This window comes from Taeniopygia guttata, chromosome 2, assembly GCF_048771995.1.
Source record: "Taeniopygia guttata chromosome 2, bTaeGut7.mat, whole genome shotgun sequence".
Lineage (NCBI taxonomy): Eukaryota > Metazoa > Chordata > Aves > Passeriformes > Estrildidae > Taeniopygia > Taeniopygia guttata.
This window is the reverse complement of record NC_133026.1, coordinates 60,297,090-60,318,485: the sequence shown is the minus strand read 5'-3', so window position 1 is coordinate 60,318,485 and position 21,396 is coordinate 60,297,090. Positions and strand designations below refer to the sequence as shown.

Here is a 21,396-nt window from a genome sequence, read left to right as displayed (position 1 = left end):
GCTGGCCTCATCCAGAAGGCCTGAGCTGGACATTTCACTTTCTACATCCCCTTTCTGTATCTTACCAGGAGGCTTGACTCCCAGTCCAGGAGCACACATGGTATTTCGCTGACAGCAGTCGCAGTCCTCGTTCCAGTGGTAGCCCATCGTACAGGCACACTGCCGCTGGAACGTGCTGTTCCCTGGGTTCACTTCTCTCAAGGCCTTCCCTAAAACAGAAAGCAGATGAGAGTAAAAATCTCTCTGATAACAAGCCTCAAGTTTCTGAACCTCCCATTCTATCTACTTGCTTTCTTTGAATGGCAGATGCAAAACTATTCATGATAGAGGAAATGGTGTCTTTCAGGAATCATGGGAGACCCTTGATCAGCACGGGGCTCCTCAGCCACTGCACTCCTAAACAATACATTTCCTTGTGGTTTTTGTAGAAAATAAACACAGCATTTGCAAGGAGGAGACAAACACATTAAGGGAAGTGAATGCAGTGTGCTGGGCAAAAGGACAACTTCTAAAATCAGCTCACAGGGGTGAATGGCCACAGCGAAGATAATCAATATCAACAGCACAGAGACTGCAGTCATGGTGCTCTGCACAGCACAGGATCTCTTCTGTCTGCGGACCTCCCTCTCTGCCAGGCTCTTCTGCAAGCTCAGCCTTCAGTGTTGGGCACCTGAACACAACTTCCCTAGATCCACTTTCCCATCTTCATGCTTCACTAATTTGGATTAAGAGGTTCTGCAGTATGAACAGCTCACCTTGATCACATATTTTATGTAGTAAGCATTTATCTTCTTCATTCCAGACATCCATATACTCGTTTGGGCCACATGGCTGGCACACACTGTCAGAAGTAGCAGTGCATCTAGCAGACAAATACTTCCCTGTGATTGAGAAAAGGACAAGTAGGTCATCTGGAAGCTGCAGAGCAGCCATCTAAGGAGGTTAGAGAAAAGTAAGAGGTCGGGTGCTAACACTGCTGTGGACAATAATTTCTTCCTGCACCTTTTTAGTTTGTCAATCTGGTCCCCATTTCAGTGTGGCACTGAAACACCTGTGAAGTGGACAGCCTGGGAGCACAAGAATCAAGCTGTGTTCTGTCTCCCGCAGTGGTTAAGTGCTATCCCAACAAAACAGCTGCTGTGGCCTTTGCTGAGGCCAGCAGGACCACTCCTGCCCTAGGAAGGCACTTGAGATCAGGCACCTGCAGGGCACGTGCCAATCCATCAGCAGGCAGGAGAGCTGGCTGCCTCACCAGCCACCCGCAGAGCAGCTGCTGAGGAGCCTCTCAGCCTCACAGCCAGGGCAGTGCTCACATACCTGGCTCACACTTCCTGCAGCACCGCCCAGAGTACTCATAGTGTTGTTCGCTCTCACACGGAGGAGTGATTTGTAGTGACAGCTGGAGAAGGGAAGGAAAGAAAGGACATGAGAACCAGTACACCTGGAGAGCTCCAGACCTACCCAGTCCCAATGCTGGCAGAGAGAAGGAAGATGTTCCATCTGTACAGCATTGTGAATAGCCAAGCAATAAAACTTACCCAACATTTGTGACTTCAAAGGTGCTTTATAGACATGCTAAGGGGATGCACTTGATGATGTACACACAGGGATTTTTAATAGAGCCAGGTGACAAATAACACATCTTGCAATTTGCCATGAACTTTTGGCCTGCTACATAGCCTTTTCTTACATTCCTCTTTTATTTAAAATCTACAACTTTAAAACAATTGTAAAGACAAGAAAAGACATAGAGATACCTCTGTAATCCCACAGAATTTACCTCAGATCAAGACCTGGGAAACTGCCAGTTTTAATGTAGAGCATTAAGCAAACAAGCAAAGTGAATGATTTATATTCCTAAAAAAGAAGTTCCCAGCTTCCCACCGGGATACAAAATGCTCCTGGCTAGTCACATAAAATACTGGGCTTAAATTTTGCAGCTTTTTATAGCTCCCACTGTGTCCTGCAGAGGTGGTCTCATGGAACTGAGACAGCCATCCAGAAAGGTGATGCCATTAAGACAACAGCTTTTTGTGTCTCAAAAAAAACCCCAAAACCAACACAAATCTACACAAAGCAGCCTCTCTCCCCCAGCTGAAATGGGTACATGGCAGGGCATCTGCAAAGTGGGCAGCAGAGTTGCTTCTGGCCCTCATGGGCCTTTGCATTCCCTCCCAGCTCTCAGCTGTCTGTACACACAGTGGTTGCACCCAGAGCCCAGGCTTGAGGGCATGGCTTATGCTGGGGATCCTGGCCAGCCAAGCATTGTGCCCAGCCCTTCTCTGACCCTGCTTTGGCAGCCCAGAGTCCTCAAGGCAAACTCAACACCTCACAGTTTTTGATCTTGAAATTAGATAAGGTGATTCAAAATTGAGCCCATAGCAAGGAATTCTTCACTGTTGGATACAGCCCTGAAAACTGCATTTACTTGGACAAAGCTGTAATAAAGCTTCTTCTGCTAGTTAAAGGGAGCTTTTGCTATCTAATAGCACATGGCAACCTTATGCCTGCTGGTGCTGGTTCCCACTTAGCATTCTCCCCTTGTTTCCACCAAGTCTTTACAACTTCTCTTTCTTCCTTTTCTACTTTAAGCAATAGCAACCTCTTTAAAAAGAAATAGTTTTCCCTAAGCACCTTGCCCTCTTCTAATGCTGGGAAGGGTCTTGTATATTAAAGATGACCAAAAAACACTGAAATTGTTTTTAAACACCACTTTTTGGCTTAGAGTTTGAACCATGGGTTAGTGCATGACTTGTGTTTATCAGAACTGCACTAGCTGTGACTGGAACAGAAAAAGTAGCACAAGTCAGAGGTCTTGAGTTCTCGTATTTTTGCAGGGTATAAACCACATATACAGCCTTTTTTTTATCATCACAGCAATCCTGGGTCAAATTAAGAGTCTAGTCTTCTGTTGTCTCATTGTTTCCTTGTCTCTTTCTTTGCATTCATTAGCAGTACCATTCCTGCGATTAGATAGTGCCTTTTTGGAACAAACACTGCATTCCCTGTTTACACAGCATCTCCAAGGAGGGGCACAGGATAACAGCCAGCACTGGTGGGAGAAGAGGCAATCTAGGAAAAGGAAAGTTGGGCCAGCCTGGCAGCTGAACAATGACACAGCTCAGTTACCCCTATACTTGAAAGAGCTTGTTTTCTGTAATGCACTTCAGGCTAAAACACTGAGATGGCCAGCAAAGGGTAGAGGTGATGATGTGGAACCAAGCACAAAGAGCGTCTTGAGCAATTGATTCTCTACCCAGCCATCCACAAAGGTAACAAGGTCTCTCGTGGTGAGACCAAAAGCAGGTCCAGCTGCTCGCTTTGTGTTACAGAATATCCTCTTCTTCCTCGTTTGCCCCTGCTTAATAGTTCCTCTTTAGACAAAAAGACTAAAAAAATTACTGAAGTGTCAAACAAGGGCAAAGTCATCCTTTTTGCGGAAGGATATGCAAATCTGCTAAGGAGCATTCAGCTAAAGGGTCTGGAGTAATTTCTGAGAATCAGAAGTCAGCCTGAGGAGAAGCAGCAGGGCGCTGGAACTAAGGTGAAGGGAGCAGGATAATTGCTCAGCCACCTTCTTGACATCATTTTATACCATCAGGCTTTATGACACAATGAGGGCTGTTGTTATGGAATAGGTCACAGCTGCATTAACCTGTGCTCTCCACCAATAAGCAGCCTCATCTGTGTCCTTCCCCTTTTCACACAAACCAAGGCATTCATAAAGCTGCAATACTCCCTCTTTTGATTTGTGCCCAATGGTGCAAAGACAAGGCTCTCAGGGGGCTAACCCCCAGGTGAAGGTGAGCGATTCTAGCCTAGTATGGACTGGTTGGACCTGCCGAGCATGAAAGATGGTGCAAGAGTGGACAGAAAAGGAAACCAAAACAACCTGGAATTTTCTTATGGTGGAAGCCAAACTTAAGACTTTTTGCTAACACACCTCTGTTGATGTCAGGCTATCCCATGTTAATCCCTCTGCCAGGCAGATATGTCTGTCTCAAACTGTACATTAACTTCCTTCAGAGGATGAGAAGTACTTGTGCTGCAGGCAGCACGATGACCTGATGCTTCACCATCACCAGCACATTCCTGCCAATGTGTCCTTCTGAGACAGGGAAGTGCAATTCATTTGCAGAGGAGGAACTTGTACCAGGAGGCCATCTGGCTTTACAGAGGTGACAGGAAACCAAACCAAGTCTCTCAAGGCTCAAGTCTGCTCCATAACCCCTGGAACATCCTTCCTCTCCTCAGATGCTGGCCTGTGGGTCAGAGTGATTTGGACACCACCAAGCTCTTATCTAGAGAGAGAAAGTGCCAACTTCCTCTGAAGTGCTTAAATGAAAAAAAAAAACAGCCTGGTCATTCCTTTAATGGTCCTGCTATTGATGAAGCTGCTGATTAAATCCCACCACCATGTGTAAATAAGTGCTTCAGAGAGCTCTAGGTATCCTGTGTAAATTTAATTTGTCACTTCAAAAGTGTGCAAAGCACCCAGATTTGCACCAGTTCCTAAAAAAAGCAGGCAGCTTCAGAACAACTATATCTGACAGGGGAAGAAGTCGGGTGAAAAAGACAAACCCCCTCCAGGCTTGGTAGATCCAGTTTAGTAAAGCACACCAACACCTGCTTACCTTTAAGCACATGATTACCACAATGGACTTCTTTGGAACAGGCATGCTTACATCAAGGTTTGCAGAAAGATTGTGTTTTGGTGTTGAGCTGCAGGCAGACTTTTCAGTTTGGGTTTGGGTTTTTTTCTTGCTTATTTGTTGAAAAGGACACTAAGCAAGAGTGTGCTTGTGCTTTTAGGGTTGCAGAACATCAAGGATAGCACTACAAAGCAACACTGTGTTACTCATACCTTAAAAAAACACATACACAGGTGCTTCTGAAGGGGAGAACCAGCAGCATTCAGACTCCTGTCCTAAGGCTTAAAGAAATATTTATTCTTTGTGCCCTTGAGCAATCAGAGGGCAGCAGAAACTGTGTGTCATGGATGCTAAAATTACTCTTCTTGCTCTTCACATTTCAGAAAAGATAGAGTTGCATGGGCCTCTTTCCTTTAAAAGAAAAAATCTGGAAGAACAAGGTCGGGGGTTTCCACAATATTTTTCCCATGACACTTTTGAACAAGAACCTGAGGCCTCAATGAGGATTGCTCATTGCTCATGAGCGATAATCTCAATTTTGCAAAAATTGAGATGTAAAAAGACACGCCAAGGGATAGCTGTCTTTTAAGGTGACACCTTCTTGATGAGTGTAGTTGTTTCTGGAGAGTATTCAAGCCATCTGTCATTGTTTCACTGAGCAAAGCACGTTTTTTTCTCCATTTATTATTACAGCATCAAAATACCTATGGGAAAGACAACTATGGTCTGTCCTGCCTTGCACACACCACTTCCTCTTTATACTTCGGAGCCCAGGTTTATTGAAACCACTTGATTTGAGGTCTTTAGACTTGCTTGCTACAAAACTGAAAAAAAAATCTGTGGATCTGGGGCTTTACTTGGGGCTCCTTTGTCAACAGGAGTGAGCTTTGAGCAATGTTTCCTGAACTGAAGTAGCCCCTGCAAGCACAGTTAAGCGGGCATCTGCAGTCATCTGCTGCTGCTTCTTCAAATATGAGCCACTGCCTCTGCCCTCACAGGTACCAATTGTGCCCACAGCCTTCCAGCCTCCTACCTGATTTGGGTCGGGCAGTACAGCTAACCAGACCCCAGATTTCTTCAGCCCATTGCCAGTTTCAGAGGCTTGCCTAAAAAGTATTTAAGAGTAAAAATAGAATCTGGTACTCAATGAGCACTGCTGTGCCTGGTGCACCCAGGCACTCTGTTGAGGCACATAATAGTAACAACTCTGGAAAATTTTACAGTTGTGGGTGTACAAGGGGAAAGAGGAGCCCTGTATTAAAGACTTAATCATAATCACATTGCATCCAACAGTTCCTTCATGGATAGTCTCCACTTGATAAAAATGAAATCAAAGCAACACCCAAGTCACAGCTTTGCAATTGCAGTTACTTGCTTGCAGATCTTTTGCTTCACAAAAATCTTAGCTTGTGAATGAAATGCTTTTGGTGATGTCAATTTTCCAGTGACCAGTAAACCACATCACAGCACTACCACCACGTGGTAAAATAGAGCCGGGAAATGGCAACAGCTTAAACTAAATATTATTTCACTTTTAAAAATAGGTCCTTAAAACCCTGCTAGAGCCTGAATGCCTGAAGAGGCCAGAAAGAGCGTAAGGAATAAAATCCATAATGAAGAGGTGAAGAGAAAACTGTAATGTGCAGCTAGGACTTGGGCAAATGGTGGCACAAGTTCGGTCCTGCCTATTCCCCTTATCCCTCTGTTCCAGTGTGCAGCCAAAAGCAAACACCTGAGCAACTGGTGCTGCTCCACCGTGGGAAGGAGCATTCCTCAATCTCAAACCCACCAGAGCTATTTCTGGCCAGCAGCTACGCAAAGGAGAAGTGCTGCACTGACGGCTCTCACGGTGGGGTGGGCGCAGGCAGACAGGAACCTCAGGTATATCAGATCTATCAGGCGGGACACAAGGGGGTGAGAGACAGCAGGGCTGAAACAGGGACTGACTGAAGCTGTGAATCAGGCAGCCCGCTTCTCCGGGCTGAAGACTTGCCATCACGTGCACGACATTGGTCATTCAGAGATAAAGTCATCTCCCCACCACAGTCGGAGGGGCACACTTAACATATTCCTGCCTGGGCAGTCAGTAGTGCCTGCACATTGCCTGCACTTCGCTGCAAAACCTCCTGCTTTAACCTACATGCACCCACAGCTGCAGCAATTCAAGGACTAACAGCGACTAGGCAGAATACTCTGAAGGTGAATCAGAGACTGAGAACCCAAAAGCTAACCAAACCAAAATATTTAACACAAAAAGGCTTGACAGCAAGACCAACAATCCATAGCAAGCAGAAATAAAGGCTGCAGAATAATGGCATCAATGCTAATACCTAGGTATGCTTGTGGTAAGGCCTGCAGAGGCAAATCTCTTCTAGATTAAACAGGTGTGAGAGCAGTGCTCCAAAGAAAAGTTTAGTAGACTTACCACTCCAGGTACAGTCTCAGTGACTCATCATGAGTAACTCTACACCCATTCATGCTTAATTTAAAAAAAACCCAAAACCCAAAAAAAACAGTAAAGCCACAATGACTTAGGGGGAGCATGCTCCTCTTGCATTTTAGTCCAGGAGATCATTTTTCTATGCTTCATCAGCTGAAGCTGAGTCTTAATGAAGAAATGACCATGACAGATTTCTTGGGCTGGATGCCAGATTAGGAGTCCAGCGTGGGCTTTCTATGCTTAAAATCTGTATATTTATGTACCCTTTGCTTCCAGCACGCCCTCAGAGTGGAACATAACATGCTAATCTCTTATGATGTGAGGCGGGATCCCACAGTCCTAGCTGAGCTGTTGAGCAGAAAGCTTGTAGAAGAGAGGAAGCTTGCTTTCACCACCTGATGCTCTGCTTTGGCTTCCTTTTCCTGGATTTTAGCACTGTCTGTGGAACAGTGAATATTCTGCAGGCAGAAACATGAAGGGCAGAGGTGTGGCTGTAGCCCTTGCTTGGGATGATGGCTGTCTGGGGGGATGCATGCAACACCCACAGACCATTCTGCCTTGGTGTGAGTTAGAGGGAGGACTGCATGACTGTATCTGCACCTTCTCCGCTGTGAAGGAATTGCTGCCTTTATTAAAAGGCTCAGGACTGGGCTGAGAATTGATTAATTCATTCTTGAGGTGTCATCATGAGGAACCAGCTCTGCTGGTGGCTGCGGCCAGTAATGTCTATGGAAATATTCTTCCCTGATTTGAAGAGGCTCTGGCTGCTTTCCATAAGCAGGCTGTTTTACAACATGTGGTATTGCAGGGGGGAGCTTTTCTTCCTGTGAGATCAGATTCAAGGAACCATCTCATCCTTGCTACCAAACAATGCTAAGTTACTGGAGCATATGTTGCTCCTAAGGCAAAACTCTTCGCTGTGGCAAAATAATGCACTCAAAATAGATTTTCTTGTGTGCTACATAAGCAATTTTAGGACTTCATATGAACCTAGTTGCACATTTTTCCCTATCTGTATTTCTGCATTCCAGATTAATGGGTTGCCTAACAAAACTTCACAGTATTTTTATTTCCATACAAGATTCTTTTCTTTTCCCTCCACTTTGACCACTGACTAAATATATTCTGCGTCCATCTGCAGTCACAAATGTTGTTCTTCGCCATTCTTGAACAGACCCTTTATACTTTTTTTTCTTTTGGAGTAGCCACAAAATGGTGAGGGTGAATGACCTCATTTTTTTCCCTCTCCTTGGCTAATTGGCTCTTGCAGGGTGGATTAAACTGGCCAGCTTAGCTCTTTTACCAAAACACAGCCTTTTCTGGTCTCTTTTATCTAGATTTTAAGACGGGAGGCAGACAGAGGGTTCTGCAGAGGCTGAGAAGCAACCCTGGGTCTCGGCTCTCTGCCTGCCCACTGTGCTGCCATTCTTTGCCAGAGCCCCTGCTCCAGGCACTCCTTTGGGAATGCTGCAGGGAGGGAGGCAGCACAAACACATCTGCTCAAGTGGTGTGGGGAACACGCCTCTGCTGCTGGGATGTTGCTGAGGTCCTGGGCAGAAAAAGATCCAGAGAACAAGGGTGAGGGTTGGATGCTGCAGCCTACACTATGGCATCCAGCCAGGGCAATGTATCCACTCCCTTCCTGGGCCTGCGTGGGCAGACCTCCCTGTGACTTTGGTGAGAAACAGATGGGGCACTATCCCAAGGTGATTTATGATTCTTTGGTTTCATCTGCAGCCATGACATCCTGGGCTCTGCACAAACACCAAAGAAAGCCATGCCCAGAGAACTCACAGCCTGAGAAGGCAAACAAAAGAGGTAACCACTGGAAGCCCTGAACAAAGCAGCTGAGGTGGCTACACAGGTATGAGACACAAACCAGGATGTCCTGGAGTGGCAGGGTGATGTCAGAATTGCTCCTGCTGTGCAGTGCTGAGCCCTTCAGAAGGCACCCCGTCACAAATATGATGGCACACTGTGGTGACACACAGACTGGGACAAATCAGGAAATCTTCTTTCCAGAGTGCCAAAGCATCACACCAAGTCCTGCTCGCACAGGGCAGACACAACAGCAGGCTGCCCTGAGCGCCAGTGCAGCCCGATTCCCACCTGCAGCCCACCTTGTGACTTCCAGCCATTGCTGCTTGTGGAGTTTTTCTTCTACTACATGAACTTTGGACCATTTTCAAAGAGGAGTAAGTCATAAAAAGGGGCAAGTTCTTGCAGGCAGGCTATTGTGTCGCACAGACCAAGGCCTACTCAAGTCCAGAGTGCAACCTGGTTAAACATCACTTAATTTTTATCTTGCATTTATAACACACAAATATTTGCCTTTGCGTTTTCCATCAGCAATAATGAGCCATTCTCAGAACAGCTGCTTCTCCATGTAAGCAACACCAACAAAGGCATCCTTAAAAACAGGGGTGTGTGGCTGCAGTAGAAACCAGTGCTGCCTTTCAAGCTGAGTTTTCATGGAAAGAAAGGGGACAGTCTGTGCAAGGAGCAGAGCTGAGACTGATGACATGATGAACCAGCTATCTCTGTTTTCCTCTTCCCTCCTGTGTAAGCTCAACCAGCTCCCGAAGCAACCATCTCCTCCAAGTGTCCAGCAGCCTTTGCTGCAGAGCAGCCCCCTGCAGCACGGGGCACAGGATGGAAGGAAATCTGAATTCCGTGGTAACGGCATGTGGAGGCAGGAACTCTCCTGGCTCTGGTCACCACAAAGACTTCTTGGAGACCTGGCCTTACAGAAAGGAAATGGGCAGGGAGAAGCAGGAGGACAGCCTGGCAGCACACGTTGCCTTTTCTTTGCATCTGCGCATGTACCTACTACAGGAGAGCCTTTCATCACGTGAACTCCTAGGGACAGATGGAAAAACGTAGAAAAGTGACTCAAGTATGATTCCTCTAAAAAGTGTTAAGGGTGTGTTAAATAATGTTAAGTGATGCTGGAGGGGATCACTTTGAGGTTTCCATGATTTTCTATGTCGTAGTTACACATGCATTCCTTTTACCATCTGTACTGGTTCTTGCCCAGCTCTCAAGTTACATTACACTTTTCTGAGCTTGAGGGTTATAGACAGTAATGGGCACTAGAAACAAAAACAGATCCATAGGGATGCAGTTAATCTCTCTGCTTGACCTGTTTCTTTTGGTTTTTTCTTCCTTTTGGCACAGTATGAAGAAAGCCCTGTGACCTAGATGACATTGGTCAGTACCCTCGAGATGTCTGATAAGCTTTGAATTCTACCAATTTGTGAAAAGTGGCAAAGATTTGTTTTGGTTCTGTTGGTGGGAAAGAAGAAATTACATCGGGCAGATGATGCTTAACATGAAAAGAGAAGTGGGACAGATCTCTTAAATTGTGGGTTGATGTAGTTTTGCATACATTATATTCTGTTGACATGAGGTGCTGTAAGATTTTTCACATGTTCTGGAGGAAACTGCAAAACAATGGAAGGCTTGCCAGTGTTCCTCAGGGGAGCCATTGCTGCAAGGGAATTCTGACAAATGAACTAATTGACTTACAGTGGCTTTGAAGCCCATGCTGTTAATGGTAGAATATATAATATATAATATATATAATATATATCCGGGAGTTTAGATTGGATACTGTAGAAGTTTTGCTCTTCTGAAGAGTTCCTTTGGCCCTGATCAGAGCAGGAATAATGGACCAGGAGAGCCCACAGTGTAACACAGTATAGTCACTGTTACGCTCTTTTTTCCCCTCTCTCATCATAGAGACTGTGCATTTTAGGAAGTTAGAGAAAAACTATATTTTGGCCAAAACTTTTCTACATTGCAAAGAATTCCAAATGTTTGCAATGACCAAACTTTATCTATGAAGTAGATGTTACAGAGTAGTAGAAGGACCCATTCCATGCCACACAAGGTGAGATGAATCTGTGGTGCAACTGATTTATTGCACATTTGCAAATGCACATTCTCAGAGACTTTGACTCCCGTCCGATAGTAACACTGACACTCTCTACTGGTGTTTTAAGCAAGGAAAGGGATGTAACTATTCTGTGCAAAGAAGCTGAGCAAGATCATGCCCCAGAGAGCAAAATACCTCTGACAGGTGCCCAAATCACTTGGAAATATCATCTTGTGGCTGAAGCACAAGATAAGTAGGGTTGAGCTCTGTTCCCAGAAGTTCTGTTCCATGATTGGTGTGTGACCTAGAGCAAGTCACGAATTCTCTGTTCCCATTTCCTCTTTGGTGAAAATGATGACAATGATCATGTCTATTCTCAGCAGAATTATGAGTGAGTATGCAGTAACTTACATTTCCAAATGCTTCTCATTCTTTGCTGGAAATACATTGTAAATATCACAGTTGGAGCACTATTCAACCCTATTAACCAGTCTAAACTAACATAAATGAATCAGAAAAACCTCAACCCTCCCACAGATATTCTCACATTTGTTCCATCAGAAAACAACATTCTTCTAAGAAACCACTGCTCAAATCAGTCAGATAAAGGAGAAACTGAAAGGCTGTTCCAGAGCAGTACAGCTCTAAGCTTGCCTTTCACATTCTTGTAGGTTCTGCTCACTCTTGAAGGCAGAATATTAAATTAATGGGCTCTTTGACAAATTGTTTTATCCTTATCTTTATGCTACAGCTTTCCTGGAGCTTCCTACAGTTTTTTGCTGATACTTGTCCAAAGCAACGGTGATGCAGAATTGCACCCTGCACAAACACAGACTCAGAATTAAGCATGTGTTGGAGGCAGTGGAAAGACTTTACACATCAGCCCAAAATAAATACAAGTTCCTCGTTCTGTGTCCTGTGAAAGGCTATGAATCAAGAGGTGAGAAATGATGAGGAGCTCTGGCTCCTACATCATGGTACCTGAAACATACCTGGAGCTATACCACGGAAATCTGAATTTCCAAGGTTTGGTCAAAAGCTGAGCCAAGGCAATGAGCTAAATAGCCAGGCAATGAGGCTATTCCAAAGGGAAAATCTGCACTAAACCCAAATGGCTCCAGAAGGAAGCAGACTTGTAATGGTTACTGACCTGAAGTAAAGGTATGAAGAGCACTGAGGTCTGCTCTTCCTGCTGCATTGATCAGTCCTGAGCACCAGGGCAGGAAAAAAGAGAGACACAGAGGATACTGAGGGTCAGGAAACCCTCTGAAAGCTGTGATTTAAAAGTCAGTTTTGAAATTTGCAGGCTCATTCACACACATATGGAGGACACCTGGAAAGCAGCGATTTGAGAGAAGCCTGAGAGTGAGGGTGGACAAAACAGAACGTATGTTTTAGAAGGAAAAAAAAAAAGGCCTGTGTGGTTTTACGCAACATATTTAGGACCAGGGATCCAAAGGAAAGGCTCTCAGGACAGTGCGGCCAGACATTAAATTGTAAGCTGCAGACAGCAGAGGGTTTTCTGTTTTGGTTTGGGTTTTTATCTTTTTTTTTCTTGAAGCTGCACCTTGCTTTCAGGGAACCCAGCCATGGCCCGGTTACAGCCCCATGTTGAGGGAAGCACTTTAAGTTACATAACTTATCACGAATAATGACACATAGAAAAAAATACCAGAAGTTCAGATGAGAGAAAAAGAAATGGTAGCGAGGCTGCCAAATATTGATTAACAGAGGAAATAAAGTGTAAATAATGGGTAGCATGTTATTTGTAAATCTTGCCAGTCTATGAGGGTCTAAACAACCACAAGGGAGAAGGATAATTTTTAAGCTGTATAATTAGAAAAAGCAAAGCAAGCTTCTGCCGATGTAAACTGCTGGAGGAAACGCGATGAACGCCACTGACAAGGATGAGCAAGAGCTGGCTGTAAAAAATGCCCTTTCCAACAACAGGGGAAGACCAGCCACGATCCCAAGTGTACCACGCTGACCCAGCAGCCACCTGGCATCGCACAGAGCAGCGACCAGAGCACGCTGTGTTTGCAAACAACCGCAGAGCCAAACCTCGCTCAGATCTTCCCCGGTCAGAGGAAAGGGCTGCCCTTTGGGGCAGCTGACCTGGCAGCGGGATTGGGTTCCTGGCTCAGCCGTGAGCAGCACATCAACCTCCGAGCGAGTTACGCGGCCGCTCTGAGCCCCAGCCCCTCGCACTCGGGACCTGGGGTCACACGGCCGTCCCACGTCCCGGGGCCGCTCGGGGCTGCCAACATTCCGGATGGCGGCATGGCCACAGCGTGACGGGACTCATCCTGGTGGGAAGCTGGAAAGCCGAACCTGGGCTGCGAAAACACCGCGTCCCATGCCTGAGGGACAAGTGTGCCCACGCTCTCTCGAATAAATCTGTTCGGTAGGGTGGAGTCTGCCTTATTTTTACTCCACATGCAAATTCTATCCCGCAACAACCCCACTGCAAATATTTTCTGGTTTCTCACACCCTGCTGTTTTCCCTGCAGATCCCCTGGCTTCCTTTACAACTTTGGGTTTGGACTACTTTGACCTTACAGAAGCGAGAGAAGCTTATGAGTTGCTGGGATAAAAACAAAACCAAAACCCAAACAGGCAGAGCGGGGGGCAAGGCAGGCGCACTGCTCTGCCCAGCCCCGCGGGGCGCCGCGGGCTCCGACCTCGCCGATCGCCGCCAGCAGCGGGACGAGCGAACAGCCCCGCGGGCGGGACGCGACTCCCACCTCCCCCCCGCCGGCTCCCAGCCTTACCTGTTTGCCAGCGAGGCACAGGAGAAGGAGCCAGCAGCCTGAATGGACGGGCATGTCTGGGTGTGCGTCTCTGCCTCCTCCCGTGGCTCCTTTTCCTGCCACCGAAGGGAAACTAGATCCTTCCAGCCAAGCCCCCGCGCCCCGGCAGCGCAGCGAGGCACATTTGAGCTGACTACTTCTCTTTCTTCCTTTCCTTCCTCTCAGCTACACGAGGGGAGAAGAAGAAGAAGAAAACAAAAAAAAAAAAAAAAGCGCCTGGCTGTAGTTCCCACAGCATTTCCTCAGCCTTGACATGCAGGACTTTTTTTTTTTTTTTTTTTTTTTTCCCCTCGCTTCTTGTCCCTCCCTTTCCTTTCTCCACCCCTTTTTACAAGAAGTTAGTCACCATGCCCACGTCCCTCCTCCGGCCGGTGGGGATTGCATTCCCGGTCAGTTCTCGGCAGGGCCGTGCATCCACCTGCTCCCGCCTCTGCGTCCTCCCGTTCCAGCCCCCAGCACCTTTCCTCGCTGTCAGTCTCCCCTGGAATTGCTGCCTTCTCCTCACGCCCCCAGGTATCGCCTGTCACTGTCAGAGGACTTCTTGGGCCTCATGCAGCCTCCCACTCGCCCCCCATGCGCGCTGGGTGTGCCCCCAGCCCTGAGGAAAGCTCCTGTCCCATCCCTTCCCGTGCAACATGTGGGTGCCCGCCTCGGCCTTCTGGCGCTGCTTGAGGTCCCCCTCCCTTCCCCCTCCACGAACTTCAGTCGATGTCGGGAGCTGGCGGACGGGATGGCCGCCAAGAGCAGAAGAGCAGCGGAAGATGTGCTCTGGGAGCTCTCCCAGAGCAGCGGAAGATGTGCTCTGGGAGCTTTCCCAGAGCACTCCAGGCCCTGCGAGCTGACTCGGAGCGCTGCCCGGCGGCCCCTTGACCCGCAGAGGAGCCTCCACCTCCAGCCCTCGGCAGCCGCCCTGCCTGGGGCGAGCGTGCCCGGCACACCGCGGGGTCCCTGCGCTCTCGCTGAGGGTCAGGAATCCTCTGCGGTGCGGCAGGGACGGGGCCCGGCTGTTTACACAGGCTGAGGATCCAGCGGAGCTGACCCCGTGGACACAAAACCTGCCCTTGTGCTCACATGCTGAGAAACAAGCTTGGGAGCATGTTTCTGGCTTAGGCAAAGAAGGAAGTTGTTCTTTCACTTATGTATTTAGATTTAACCCTTGACCAGGAAAAAAAAAAAACAAAAAAACAAACCAGAGTTTCTTTATGTTTTCAAATAAGTAAATACATTCAAACACAAAAGATGAAGAGAATATTAAAATCTCATCCTTCCTCGGTGGTGCCATTGTCTGATTTCTGCTCAGAGGAATGATACACTCAAGGACAGAAACAGCTGCTGAGCTTTTTTCCTGTAGCTAGTGGAAGGCCTGCCTGCACAGCAACATCAAGCTATGACCTTCACCCCCAGATAGTTTCCAGGGGCCATAAAGCCTTTTTAATCTCCCTAAAGTTGCTTGACCCCCACAATATGCTCAGCAAGCATTGTGCCCTGCCTGATCTGTGCTCCAGCAGGTCCTCTTTGAGGTCCTTGTGCTCCTGCCTGTCCTGGCCTTGTTCTCTGACACCACGTGGCTGTTTGGGCACTGGTGGCCCCTAGTTTGATGCTTCACAGTGGGCTGTGGCTCAAAGCACTGCATGATGTACCTGGTGCAGGGCCAGCGGCTGCTCCTGATGCCCTCACTCTTCTGGAGGTGACTGGGCAAGGATGATGCTGATAGGTTTCAGCAAGCCATCAAGCTTGTAAGTGCAGTGTCAGAGCCCTGTCACCCTGCTTGAGGAGTCAGGGTCTCACCATACTTGGACTGGACAGGCTGCGGGTCCAGAACAGAACTGCGTTGGGAGTGAGGACTAGGAGGGATGGCCACAGCACCCAGCTTGCCTGGTAGGCAACAAATGCAAAACCGATTTCGCCAGGGCTTTGCAAGGTAAGGTGTGACATGTGCAATGGTGTGTGCCCAGCTGCTGGCAGCATTGCTAGCCCTGGTTGGTCCTGGAGGGAGCCCACTGAGAGGGAGGGACAGTACCAGGGCAAGATCCTTCTGCCAGAGCCTTGTCCACTCATTGCTGAAAACATGCAGCTCTGTGCCAGCAGGGATGTTTTAAAATGTTTGTGTTTATGGTACAAGGAAATATTTCTTTTTAAACAGAACAGTCTGTTAAGTCTCTTCCCCCTTTCACAGTTAGCACAACACCAAGGCTATAGACTGTGTTTATTTACCAGCTGCTCCTTCTAACCAGAGATTAACAAGAGCAAACTCACACTCTCACGAGCAGTTAGATGTGTTACCAGCTTGCTCTGAAGGTGACAAGTGAAGACTTTGAAGGCATCGAGTAAAGCCAAGCCCTGTACAGCTCAGGAGCTCCAGAGCAGTCGGTACTGCACATCAGCTCCATTACTTTTGCATTCTCACCCCTGATCCTACCTGAAATATTTCTTGTTTGGGCTGAAATTTCTCTCATTTTCTATCACTATGTGAAAACAGCCTCTTTTTGAAAGCTCAGACATTTTCCTCCAAGTTAAATTTTATGTTTCTGAGCCAAAACCCACAGAAGCCACTACTGGGTGCTTTACAGTCTTAATTATGGATTGCAGTAGATTGTTAGAAACTAAAATGTGAATGCTGTAAAATATGAACCAGGGAACGTGTGGCACTGTCAATTCTCTCACAATTACACATATATTATTCTATGTAGCTCAGATAAAACATAAACATTTATACCAAAACTGGTTTGTCCATCTGTTCTAGAATTTATTTTTTTAATCTTACATAACATTATTTTGTCAGCTGCCTTTGCAAAGCACCTGTTTTGAATAAAACCAAAATGCTTGAAATATTAAGGTTTCAAACTTAATGGTGGCATTTGGGTGCCTCTTGTTTCTGTTCACCACTGTGGCACACAAGCATAAACTGGATTAGCTTTTGGGAAGCTCTTATGAAAGATGGAAAACCCTGTGCAGCCTTAGCAGTGTGACAGAATGAAAATAATAGCTTGGATAATTCGAGGATCCCTTCTTTGGTGATGCCTGCCATGGAAAACAAACCGTGAGCCTGGCTAACCGCTTAGCAGGGCTGCGGTCAGTATGGATCTCTTCTTACTTCCTTCCTAGAGAGAGAAAAGTGGGTATTACCTGCTAAATGCTATTCTAAAAGTTGCTATCTACATCAATGTAACACTGCAAGTTTTGTAGCTGTGTGAAAATTAAACCCCTTCAGCATCAGTGTAAAAACTCCTGTTTTACAGGAGCTTGGATAAATGGCAACTCAGTCCCAGCCAATGCCTGAATTTGTCTCCCATCTTTCCAAAACTTTCCACCCAAGAAGCAAAGGTCAGGAATGGTATGGTGGACACTCCAGAGCATCTGAGCAGCACCTGTGCACTCATGTTTATGTCCCTAGCTGTTCTTTACTTTATCCATGCCACTGACCTCCCCTTACTTGCATAAGGACATCAACACCTTGTGATGCCCCTTTCCCTAGGAGGGAGAACCAGGAGGCTCTGCGTTAAATCCAGGTCTTCCAAGTGAGGTGATAGAAACTTAGGTAGAGAAGCAACACTGAAAAGCAGATGGTTGCACCCTAGGAAACTTTTTCTCATGTGCAGGAAGGCTGTGAAGGCATTCCCTAGCCTCTCACATGCTGCCGAGGGATAGAGGATGAGATGAAGGGTTTTGATCGATCCCGACCAATGGTTTTCCTTCATTTCTTTCAATATGTGTCACAAAGGTTATCTGGGGTTTCAGTCTGTGGACTAAATACAGATTGTGTAAATTTGAGCACCTGGCTCTCAGCAGGTGAACAAGAAAGGCAGTGCAGTGCGAAGTCAGAGCTCTGCAAAAGATCCTTCTAAACCAGAGGGATGCCCTGCGGGGCAGGTGGCTCAAAGGGCAGCTTCTGGAGTACCAGCAATCCATGCAGAGTCTGCCACAGAACCAGGGAAAAAGGCTGCTTTCAGCTGCCTCATCACCCACTGCAGGGAGGGAGCCCTACTGTATGACCCAGCATGTGGAGCTTTCTACACTTGGAGAAAAAAGGTAGAAAAATATCTGCACATTTTAGCACAGGAGGCTCTAGTTTTATTTGAGAAAGCTAGCTATTAAAAAAAATTAATTAAAAAAAAAAATTCTATTATTTACAAAAAACTCCAACCCATACACAAAATCATGTCATCAACTTGAAACTCTTTGCTTCCTGTGAAAGGCAAGTTTCCATAGCATTCTTTTGCCCAGACTCCTTGAAATTTTCAAACACACAAGTATTTCCCATGACAGAGCAACTATAATAAAGCTCCTCAGTCACACTGGTGTGATTTACACAACACACCTTTTACAATCCCACAAAAATGTACCACTGCTAAATGCCTGTCTAAAAACCTCAAGTCCACAGCATTCAAAAGAAAAATGCTCCCAACCACCCACCGCTAGTACGTCAGATATTTGAAGTACGTGCAAGCAGACATTGAGCTGATAGGTTATCACCAGCCACTGTGGCAACAGCTATGCCCGCATACTCCAGGGAGGAAATACAAAGTCATGGTGAATTTTTAACTTTGATGTTTATAAAATACCTGTTGACCTCTAAGACTTGAGTAATATATTCATCCTTGGGACAAGAGCAATACTGGCATGGCCTGGGGAGCTTGCTCTGCCCAGGATACTCCTCAATCCCTGGAGATGAGTCTTTAAGGCTGGCAAACACCTACCAACAGGGGGACTGAGACCCTAACCCCTTGGCAATACCCCGTTACCAGCTCCTCAGAGCCACCCTGCCATTTTATTTAATAGCACACTTAATGATCCCAAACTCCTTTGAAAACTCACCTGATTGAGATGACTTATACCTAGATCAATGGAGTGCATTCATCTGCCAGCAAGGCATCAAACCTACATGAGCCCTTACTGCCTGTTAAACATTGCAGCTGCTTCTTCCCCATCACCACTTCCCCTCCCCTTGCAGCATATTTAAAGGGAAGGTGCAAATGCCTGACAGAAGAACCCACATGATCCTACAAGGCACATGCTCTTTTACAGCTGCTGTCACTTCAGCAGGACTCCACTATACTGCCTCCATCTCCTGAAGAGGCCTCTCAGGTGTTACAGAATGGGAAAAAAAACTGTAAAAGTGCAGGACAAGGAGCAGCAGCATAAGGCCACAGTCACAATAGTTCTGAGAATGGCAATATTGAAATACATAGCAAACAGCCCTATTTACAAACCGTATTTAAATGGTAGAACAAACAGCCCTCTGCTTCTGTAGGATGGTGAACTAAAAGAGGGTGCAGACCAGCCTGACACGGGGTGACTGAGGGAGGCAGTGGCAAGCACATGCAATCCCAGTGCTGGGAAAGGAACCAGACTGACTGCTGCCATGGTGCTGACCCTTGACACCGAGTGGTGAGTCACTGTTTCAAGTCACTGACTTCTGCAGTAGAACTGCTCATGCTCAGAAGTTTCTAGGAAATGGAAATCTTCAGCCTAAGGAAGTCTTTCACCAGACTGGAAGTGTGATACACATTCAAGCTCAGCACACAGCACAGATGCCTCCAAAGACAAAGGTGTTTTGCCACTGACTTGATTGTTACTAACTCTATAAGCAGAATCATCTTTTCCTATGGCTTACCTGTATGGATGAAAACTGGCCAGCATTAAACCTAAGGAAACCTTAAAACAGCTTGTAAGCTAAACCTTAGCTTATCTGGAAAAATGATTACTTATTCATGGTTACTCACCTGGATTAGTTAATACATGATAGATCAGTGTACACCACTGACATCCAGGACCCGAACAGCTTTATTCAACAGCCATGCTCCTCTGGGCCTCCGTTAACCAATTTCATAGTCTAAACCAAATTTGCTATGGATCCAAATGTATTTACTAGAAACATTAGTAAAATGCACTCAGAAAAGCAGTGAACTAGATTCCTTGAAATCTTGTTGCCTTCATTCCTGTTACTCATCTGCACTTACATTTGATGCAGGAACTTTTGTGATTCCACCTCAGATCAGTGCCATGCCAATCACTTTGCTGTATAAACATGTCAGTGACTTTCTGCTCCGTGAACCTGTGCTGGTGCTTCATGGTTCACTTAAATATCATCATCAGTAAGTTCCATATGGGAAATTACTTTAAACATTTGGAATGCATTATACTCATATTCATAAATGCACTAAAATACAGAGCCACTGACTCCTGGAACAGAGAAATGACATTAACAGTGTCACAACAGAGTGTAGAAATATCCCACAAATCTAATTTTCTGCAAAATCATCTTATCATCCCTATGTAGCAATGAATTCCCACCATATATTACAAAAACTGCTCCTTGTTCTTCACAACAGATGTTTTTCATGGATAATTTTTAATCTTTCAATCCATCAGCTTCCTTACCTTTTCTAGCCCCAAATCCATGCAAACACTGCTTTTAGTTCTCCTAACCAGAATATACTTTTATGTATAGTAATAGCAGGATTGTTTTTCTTCTTGGTGCAGTAGGGGAGTAGGAAGATACTAACAGAAGACTGAGCACCTTTTCTTATGGAGCTCCCTTTATTCACCTTGTTTAGAAGACAAAAAGAGCAATTTGCCTAATATAGAGTGCTAGAAAACTATCTTTCAGAACCAAATATAGGCATAATAACAATTAGCTTTATGCCTAATCTACAGAAAACATATTGAGGCAGCCAGGTGCTTTCAGCCCACTGATCACTTTTGTTTAAGAACACAAGAGTCAATATTTAAAATAAAGATACTAAGATTTTGTCTGAAATTTCACCAGGGGCAGCATGAGACCTTTGACATTTAAAGCTGACAAGTTGAAGAAGTTCAGGCAATGCAAATAAAGCAAACATTTAGGTTTTTTACAGAATCCTTACTCAGGCAGAACCATAAGCAATTGAAGACAACCTTTAGGGGATAAACTGCTTTCTTTTAACAAAACATTTTCTCCCAAAAGTTTAACTTATTTTGAATAGTAACAGGAAAGGCAGGGAGGAAGGTTAATTTAAAATGTTCTGGTAATTCTTCTCATTAAATAGGTCTCTCTTTTATTTTCCAGTTCTGAATGCTACAGTGACAGAGTTAGGAAGAATAACCAGAAAAAACCCCAAATATCACCAATCCCCCCACACGGAACAACTTCTTGCAAATCTTGAAAGTCGGTTCATATTTGAAAACTAATAAACACTGAAAAACCAACAACCTGCAACCAACCTATACTAACAGAGACCTGAAATTTAGGTGGCAAAACTCCTGAAGACAGCCTGCATTGGAAGTTTGATGCCTACACAGTAATTTTCTCACCTCAGTAGTTACTGTGCTGGTCTTCCTGCGATCCTTGCTCAAATTCCTACAACTGGTGTGAAGTAGAATCGTGAGTAGCAAAAACTACTTTTCAAGGGACTGGAGAGACTGAACCTATTACCGTATGGGGGTAAAGATGCTACACTTATACTAACAAACTAAAGAGTCTCATCCCACTTTTTCCACAGTTAAATTGCTGTCAGTTTTTTGGCTTGTATGAATTTGCAAGTTTTCCAAACAGTGGATGAAGTTCAGTGCAGGTGAGCAGCCACTCTCACAGGCAGCTGCCCTGCTTTAGAAAGCAGCAGCTTAACCATGGACCTG

At 45.8% G+C, this 21,396-nt stretch overlaps 1 protein-coding gene across 2 annotated transcripts in view; it reads right to left on the bottom strand.

The window, feature by feature from the left end:
- TNFRSF11A (TNF receptor superfamily member 11a) overlaps window positions 1-14,871 on the bottom strand; it is a 29,033-nt gene extending 14,162 nt beyond the window's left edge. Inside the window, exons 1-4 of one of the 2 annotated variants that reach the window (XM_030265401.4) lie at window positions 13,741-14,871; window positions 1,318-1,399; window positions 756-881; window positions 66-209 (exon numbers count right to left, since the gene is read on the bottom strand). In XM_030265401.4, coding sequence (XP_030121261.4) covers window positions 66-209; window positions 756-881; window positions 1,318-1,399; window positions 13,741-13,794 — 406 coding nt within the window. In that variant the 5' untranslated portion in view covers window positions 13,795-14,871. The remainder of the gene's footprint in view (window positions 1-65; window positions 210-755; window positions 882-1,317; window positions 1,400-13,740) is intronic. The other variant, XM_030265400.4, reaches the window with a different exon arrangement.
- Between the last annotated feature and the right edge of the window lie 6,525 nt (window positions 14,872-21,396).